This window comes from Morone saxatilis, unplaced genomic scaffold (genome assembly GCF_004916995.1).
Source record: "Morone saxatilis isolate NCDOM2014 unplaced genomic scaffold, NCSU_SB_2.0 Contig15, whole genome shotgun sequence".
Classification (NCBI taxonomy): domain Eukaryota; kingdom Metazoa; phylum Chordata; class Actinopteri; family Moronidae; genus Morone; species Morone saxatilis.
Window position 1 is genome coordinate 26,355,046 of NW_023339707.1, and position 8,965 is coordinate 26,364,010.

General features: G+C 43.7%; 1 protein-coding gene across 1 annotated transcript in view; it reads left to right on the top strand.

The window, feature by feature from the left end:
- Positions 1 to 82: 82 nt before the first annotated feature.
- The window catches only part of LOC118324148 (neural cell adhesion molecule L1-like), an 11,727-nt gene continuing 2,844 nt past the window's right edge, over positions 83 to 8,965 (top strand). The window contains exons 1-3 of the mRNA XM_035656304.1: positions 83 to 458; positions 1,800 to 1,814; positions 3,409 to 3,511. Coding sequence (XP_035512197.1) covers positions 314 to 458; positions 1,800 to 1,814; positions 3,409 to 3,511 — 263 coding nt within the window. The 5' untranslated portion in view covers positions 83 to 313. The remainder of the gene's footprint in view (positions 459 to 1,799; positions 1,815 to 3,408; positions 3,512 to 8,965) is intronic.

Consider the following 8,965-nt stretch of genomic DNA (forward strand, 5'->3'; position numbering starts at 1 on the left):
GCGGTCAATCCTCTCTTCACCTCTCTCCCCCCTTCTTCTTCTTCTTATCCCCCCCCACCCCCGCCCCGATGTCGGCAGCCGGAGCAGGGATTGTGGACCTGACAGAGAGAGGCAGACAGCCTTATACAGACTTTCTGTGAAAGCGACACACACATCTTGAAACACAGTTGTTTATTGGTCTCCACTCTCCAGAGGGTCTGGGAGGTCCCTGGAGTGTGTGTCTGCTTGGGTGCACGAGGTGGGAGGGTGTGTGTTTTTTATGTGTTGATGAGTGTGTGGGTGTCTCGCGTCACTTTTCATGGGACATTGAGAGATGTGTGTGTCACAGCGTCGGTGGACGGGCTATAGGGGGCCGTGCTCCCCCGCCCTCCCCCTGATCTTCCTCCTCCTCCTCCCTCTGTCCTTCCTCTCCTCCACGCCTCCCTTCGCTCAGGGAGCCATCCAAATCCCCGAAAACTGTGAGTATTCCTGCAGCACAAGCATTTCTCACCATTCAGTATCATTTCCTTTAAACAATATCCTCAAAGTTAAATGACCCTTCTTAAGCCCCGCCCCTTCTCACTCTGTGCTCCAAACCGCAGTTTCTCCCTTGCGCTTGGAAGGGGAGGGTGAAGCGAAGGAGCTGCAATCTGCAACTACACCTCTATATGCCACTAAATCCTACACACTGGCCCTTTAAGATAGCTAGCTAATGTTAGCAAAATTCTAACTACATAGCTAGCTAATATAGATCAATAGTTGATCTAAAGCCAGCAAAAAGGGGCGGGACTTAGGAAGGGTCAATTAACATAGAAACACAGCACTCACAGATAATGTAATGATCTTATAGGTTTATGGCCACTTTTCATTATTTATATTGTTTTCTGTTGATTGAGTGCTTTTAAAAGTCTGCACACATTATCACACATAAGATATGTTGTGACAAAAATAAAACATCACATGTTGCCGACTACACGTGTTGTTTACGGTTTCAATCGTCAAAAGTGTCAGCACATTTATTTTCATAGCACGCTGAAAGGAATGGTGCTACTTCTTTTTCTTTTTCTTCTTTCATGTCCTTTTCTTGCCATGTTAATCTGTCTGTTTGCTTTGGTCCTGTGATTAATCCTAAAAATGTACAAAGGCTAAATGTTGCACACAGACAGTCTTAACAAAGAGAAACTTAACATTTAAACACATTCACATAAGCACAAACACAAACACACTTATCCTCACAATCAGCTTTAGAATGACCTCCGGTTTCAGAGGTTAAGTTCAAAGGTCAGCAGGCATTTGCCAAGATGGTCCCAGAGGAGAGGAAGAGGGGATGAGAGGAGGAGTCAGGTTCAGTTTGACCTTCAGCCAATGACCTCCTCCTCGGGGTGTGGCAGAGAGAGCAAGAGAGATGAGAAGACGAGAGGGATGGAAAGAGGATGGAAATGAGAGACTGCAGGTGGTGAAAAGAAAGAGATGGATGAAGGAGGACAGGGAAGGTGAAGAGATGAGTGTAGAGGAGAAAGATGGAGGGAGGGAAGGGTAGGGACACAGAGGGGGAAGATGTAAATTGATCAGGGACGCCATCAAGTCTGAGTCAGAAAACTGAGAGGAAGACAACTCTTTTAGACGAGTCATTATACTGTCATTATTTATAATCAAGTAAATGAATAAAAGTTCTCCTCTGGAAACAGCGTTTTAAATCTGCCATCAACATCCGCATGTTCAGCTCAGATCTGTGTGAGTCTACAGTATTTTAAACTAAAACCTTTCTCTAAGTGCTTCCTTTTCTTCTCTCTTTTCCTTGCTTACGGGTGGACAAACAGATAAAGTGCAAAACAGTAAGTGACCTTCCTTGTTGTGACAATGAAGAAGTGTGTGATGGCCCTTGACCCTTTATGTCAGCGAACACATCATTCCCACAAAGCTGTGGTGTATATGATGGAGGCCGTCAGTCCAGTCTGTCTTATTGTTGCTGCTGTATCCCTGACTGTTCGTCCTCCATCATCCGTCTGCAGTACGGCAGCCACGCAGAACAGATAGTGAAGACCTGATCGCCAACATTTTGTCAGATGGGCAACATTTGGAGAAAAATAGAGTGACCATTGGAGTTAAAGCTGCAGTTGGTAACTTTTATTAAAATAACTTTTTGTCATATTTGCTGAAACTGTCACTACAGCTTGACAGTAGAACATGAGACAGATAATATGCAAACAAATCAGGTTCCTCTGACTCCTTCTAGTGCTCTTAATGGTATTTGCAAGAATCCACCGGGCCCGTACGAAAACAACCAATCAGAGCTGAGAAAGATAGAAAGACACTTTGGTTTGGTGGTTAGAAGGTAGTTGATTGTTGAGTCTCATTCCCAGCGTCGGTATTCAACGACCTGGAATGGAGATTCATCAATCAACTATTTTTCTCAGCTCTGATTGGTTGTTTTCATTCAGGCCTGGTGGATTATTGCAGATGCCATTAGGAGCTCTAGGAGGAGCCAGAGGAACCAGTTTTTTTTTTTCAGTTACCTGCTGCAGCTTTAAATTAATTTAAAATTATTTGTTCAACCCCAAAAAATGCATGTAATCCTGATTGTCAGTAGGGTAAAAACTATTTTTTAAATTAAATTGTAGGGTAAATATGTGTTACCAATGATGCTAATTAAGGTTCTGTTCCATTCAGGTCAAACAGAGTCAGTTTGCTGATAAAATAATTGGCACACAGCAGCTTTGTTTAGCAGATATCAATGACAGACAGGTTTTGTGTGAGGGGCAATAAATGCACTTTATTTACACTGAACCTCGTCTGCACTGGGCAGCACTTTATCGTGGCTGCCACTCCAGTGGTTTGATGCTTTTAACAGATACATCTTTTTCATGTGGTTGTTTTTCTGTAACTGTTGTGATTAATGCCCCACGTGCCCTTGTACATGTTGTGTTTGTGCTGCCGACTGCAGCTTCATATTAAACGAACGGATAGACAGACGTGAAACTATGCATCTTTAAATGCAAGCTTGCTTGCTTTTAAGCACATCAGCCAAGCACTCACAGCAGGATGTGGCCACAGTCCATTATATGCTGTTTATTTATTTGGACCGTATTCATTAAATATGATCTACAAATTAGAAAATGTTTGATATGAATTATTCAGCCCTTCTTTCAACCCTGCAAAAGGCAAATAAAGTTGGATAAATGGTTGAAACATTCTGCTTCTGCCACTCCAGGTGGTAGTAAAAGCTATTAACACTGTAATAATAGTGTTAATTAACATCCAGTTCAGATGAACATATTTGGTTACTTGATCTCCTAATAATAATAATAATAATAATAATAACAATAATAATAATATGTGTGCTCTTGTATGAGCTTGCCTGTACTCAATGGTCATTACTGTACATTCAGTTGTATGTAGTATTTCATTACTGTGTGTGTGTGTGTTCAGTGTCACAGCCTCCAGTGCTGACAGAGACGCCGATATCGTACACAGCCTTTTCTCAAGAGGACATCCATCTTCCCTGTGAGGCTTCTGGTAACCCAAAACCCACGTACGTACAGCAGCCAGACCTGTGTGTGTGTGTGTAATTGCTATACACAGCAGAGTGGACAAATATAATGGACAAATGAGACATATGTATGTGTCTGGATGTTTGTCCACTTCCTCCCTCTGGCCTTTCTGTTGGCATGGCGATAAATGTTCTTCTAATAAAATCAGTGCAATAACAAAATCATGTCTGTCTTTCCGTTTCTCTTTGTCTTTTCCATCCCTCCCACTCCTCCCTGCCTGCTCTCTCCTCTCCTCTATCCTCTCTCCTCTCTAACCTCACTCCTCACTTTCTCTTCTCTTAAATTCAAACTTCGCTTTTTATTATTATATAAAGGAAAAGACCAAAACCAGCCATGTGTTAGTCTGTTTCTCAGTGCTTTCCTGTTTGTAATTCTCAGCTATACATAGAATAACTCACAAATAACAGTAATAGTTTTAAGAAAACATTACATAAACTGAAGGAAATAGTGCATTTATCAAGGACTATTTTCAGCGGCGGATTAATGCACATTATGGATGCTCTAGTGACTTTGGGCGGCGGTGTATGTGGGATGAGTCTGAATAATTCAGTGTGAAGGAACATGTAACACCAGTGCACAGTGTGTCTCACTGATAGTGTTTTTTAATAGCGCTTTCATACACAGACAATTCCTTGTGGTCGTTGAAACTACAGCACTGATTTTAGGAAACGCATTTGTTTTTAAAGAAAATATTTTGTAAGATCTTCATCTTCAGTAGAAAGGCACAGACAGGGTTTGTTGCAATTTTGGTCGTTTTATTTTTAGGTGTTCAAGCCATTACACTGTGCTTGCTTAATTTGTCTTTGAATTGTTGTTTAAGTGCACGAACGTCTTTACTCCACAGTTAACCGACTGGCATGGAAGGATGGCATTGATTTTTGGATCCGGAGCGTAATGACTCGGGACGTTGCGAGCTGAGGCGATGAGCTTCTCACTCAGTACGAAGGCTACTACCGCTGCTCGACGCTCCAACAATGCTAGGGGACCGCCGTGACACAAACCCGTCGGTCATCCGTGGAGCCGTGAGTCACAACACAACACACAACATCATGGTACACCAACACACACAACACACAGACACTCACAGAAGCACTGTATATAAATAAGATGTGGTCTTCACCACATATATTTTATTAAAGAATTCATAGGCAGTCCAGAATGACATGAATGTTATAAGGATGACAGTAAGACACAAAAATTCCGATCACAACATACTCTCTGTTATCTCAAACACCACACCACCCACACAACAACACACATACCTATACATGCTCATGGTGGAGGTTGACTGGGCCCCTATTCTGCTCTCTCATCCTCTTGTTACCTGTAAAAAGGCAACCATATTCAATGGAGACCTGTACCGTCACAAAAACCCATCGGCCGGAGAGCGCACAAGAAAGGAGAATTGCCAAGCGGAAGGCAGTGCCGCGGAAGTCGGTGTTTACTGACAACCTCCGAAAAACACACACACACACACACACACCGGTCAGAGTATCGAATAAAAAGGAAGTACGTTTAGCTGAAGGTATAACGACTGCAGGGGTGTAACTTCCACTGTTTTTCACATCTGAGCAAAGACTCCAAGACTGTCCCTCTCACTGTACTACGATGACACAAACTGCCTGTCTGGAGTCTCTTCTGGTTCCACTGAATTTCACCTCTCAGCTAACATAATGGTGGAGGTTGAACTGAACTGTACAAACGCCTCTAAAGTATTATTAAATCATCATGTTGTTTAATCTAGTAACAGACAATGAAGTAAAAACCTGCTGTTATAGGGGGTCAGGTGGTAAAGCTAGCTACTAACGCTGGATGAACACTGTTGGACACCTCTCAGGGTCATTCCCAAATACATTTAGTCGATATACAGCAATACATTACTTATTCTAAAAAAGATGCTAGAATTGAGCATCAGTCAAGATAAGCGAATGACTCTTTGGAGTTAACCAGGATCGGAAAAAACAGCTATTCATCAAATACCTAGTCTAACTGGACAGGAATTATCATAAATGTTACAATTTACAATACTCTCCATTTAATTCCCCCTCAACCGATTATTAAAATAATCCTGCACAAACAATGTTACAGATAATTCAGTGTTCTGATAAATGCTGAAAAAGTTTAAAGTAATGGATTAACCCATACAAAAATAAAGCTCCTGCCACCCCAAGATGCTCGTAGACTAACTAAATAACACTGTCAAATACAATAGTCGGGATTCTTGCAATTATTATCCATTATCCCATTTCCTCTGATCAAGTAGCGTTTGCAGCAACAGTTCTGTACTGTAAAACAGCTGGTACAGTATGAAAACCCACTCTGTAAAGACCAAACTTGTAAAAGTAAGCTGCAATGGGTTAAAAACAGAACAACTGTGTAGCAAAGAAAGGAGCACTGACTCACTGCAGCCTCCCTGCCAGCATCCTGCCTGCATCATTCTAACAGCCCCAATAAGTCGGGAACGCAGGGCAGCAACGAAGATCAGCGGGCATTACGCACTGTTTTGTCTGCACGGGGCGCACACCGGCACTGCAGCCCGGCGCGTCGTCACTAAAAGGTCTGGATCCATCTTGATCGACTGAGTCGCGCTACTCTGTAAGGTCCAGGTCTGCTCGGATTTGTGTGCTTTCAGTCAACCAAGGTTTCTCACAAACACCAACAAACACACCGAATCTGGCGAGCTCAGTGGAAGCACAACAGCACTCAATGTTTCGTTAACCTCCAAAAGCTCCCAACTTCAACGTCATCACTGCGCGCCGGATGCGGACAAAGAAGCGCGTGCGTGTTTGGTAGCTGTCTGTGTTTGTAGCGTCTACTCTTCACCAGGTACGCGCATTTCGGGCTGACACACAGAGACCCATTGTCTTCACTTGAGTCGTCGCGCAGCGCTCTTCCTGTTCACTTCTATGCTTCATCGTGTCTACAAATTCCTCGACGCACGGCCTTTTGCAACGTTTTGAGCTGAGGGCCCGCGCTCGCGCGACGGGATTCTGATCGTGCACCGCAGTCTGCAGAAGCGTTTCCACTCCAAGCTCATACAGGCACACTATCAGCTCATGGCTTTGGGCTGCTTTTCTACTTTTCCTTGTCGCTCCTTTCCTCTTCTTCTTCTTTCTCTCTCTCTCTTCAATGCTGGCTAGATGAAAAAGTGGCCTTTCAAGCTCGCATCAGATTTTGTTCCAAACTCACACCACAGCAATTACCTTAGTAGGACAGATGCACATCCAACATAGACCACTTAAACAAACAACAACAAAAGGATTTTTGTTTCAGCTGCACCGTTTAAGGAAATTCACACGGCTCGACTACACATGTACTATGAAAAGGAGAGGAGACTAGTATGAGCTATCTCTCCTGCTCCTTGTCTCATCTCCAGGGATGGTGCACATCATGCACGAGTGACAGAGTGATGGTCGGCCCCTGGAACGGGAAACTTGTCTTTTTCCGAATCTTTAAACCTGGGAGAGACAGCAGGAACGACTACACTGGCAACGCCCCCAGTATGCAGCAGCCCAAGGACTATTCTCCCCCAGACCCACCGCCGTCCACGCTCACTGTCACGTCCAGTGACCACACAGCACACACACACCTGGAGTGCAACGGCACGCATACAAGGAAAGAGTGAGGTGTTCCACGTGGAAGTCGTTCCTTTAAGAAAACCACAAAGAATGAAGTACACCACAGACCACACGGAACGTTTCCAGTGTCTCTTGTCAGTGAATTTTGTGGATACAACTTTGGCAAGGTGATGAACACCAATTCTCCTCACACGTAGGCTCATTTAGTGGTCTCGTCGGAGAGCCAGCACTTCTCGCCCAGCCTGCGGTTGAGATCTGGCCCTGGCTCAATTCATGCTTGAGCAGAAGGTCACAAAAGTTAAGAGTTCTAAGTCCTGCTTTAAACCGGTCTTTACACCATATGGAGGATTGTACATTACAAATACATATATCTAGCATAACACGTACACTCTAACCACCTCTTTCTGGCTACTGTACGAAAGTCATAGCTGAAGTAATGCGCGCGTCCTGAGCCTTCAACGGTTAGTCGTGCAGCAGCTGAAGGGCGCGGAAAAGGTGACCCATGGCTTGTTCTGTTCATCGGACTGCCTGGTGCTACGAGCAACCTATTATAGTTGCTTTCTGCTTCTATTAAGAGAGGCCCTCTGTGAGTCCTTTCCCATAATGGGTTTCGTTGTCACGAAGTAGAATAAATCTGAAACCTCACGTTAGGTTGACGCCGGTACGTTGGAGCCAGCACATTTAGCTAACTCTTACATGGCAGCGCACTGCTCACGCCCAGTTTTATTACTGTGAAAAAATAACTGTTGTCAATTTTGGCCCAACTTGTTCCAGACCTGTATATCTTGATATTATATCCATAACTACAGCACTAACCTGTCAAAATATCCCAGTCCTGTAATGTTCTGCAAAACCTGTCTTTACTCTTGACAAGAGACACCAACCCACCGTTGCCGATAGTCCATATTTTCTTCAGTGTTAATCTTCAGTTTGATCTAAAAATCAAGTTAAAAACCATCAACATCATTTCGATAATGAAGCTCCATCAACGGATTAAAGTTTAGTGTCGTAAAGTTCGATTTCAATATGCCTCTCTTCCTTCTGTCTCCGTGTCGCTGCGTCTCGTCGTCTCGTCTCTCCTCTCTCACTCTCCAAGGTAATGAGTGTCTCTCATGTTTAGGACCAGACGCCCCACTCTTCCATCCTACAAGCCACCACAGCCCTGTGCTGGCCCTTCAGGGGACAGTAGCGGTCTCACCCTTGAATGTATCCGGAAGCTCCGTAAAGGTTTCCGACTCTTTTGTGTGTTTGTCGTGGTGTATAGGAAAAGTGTGTTCCCGTGCTGCCTGCCAGGGTTGTGTCCAACACACGTGCTGTCCTTTCCTTGCTGCACTCTTTTCACCTTTACACAATCCCTTCATGCCCAGCCAGCACGGCCAAAATGCGACCAGTTGAGGTCACGAAAAGAATATAACTTCAGTACAGAATACTTCACTTCAATGACACTTTTTTAGTAAAATAAAATGTGTGTAACTATTTACAAAAGTGGTATATTTTTAAAAAACAGATACAGGGCCCATTATTTCATCACACAAGCACCAAAAGTGTAAAGGTAAAGCGTCTGGGTGCTCGGGGCTCAACGCTATTTTGGTTCATTGGATGTGCAGCAAACGTGTAAAAAGCTGCGTGCCTGATTCAATAGAATGCAATCTCAGCAATCGCATCACTGGTCTCGATGGCACTCTGAAAAACCTTCGCAATCCACATTAGAGGAAAAACAAAAGCAATAAGACCAGCACAAACAGTCAACAATAAGACTGGCTTGAAAACACAAAGAGACAAAATAACTACTGACAGCAAGAAGGCAGAATGGTGTGAAGGTTTAAGTGAGTAGGTATTTTTATTAAAATAAAACTT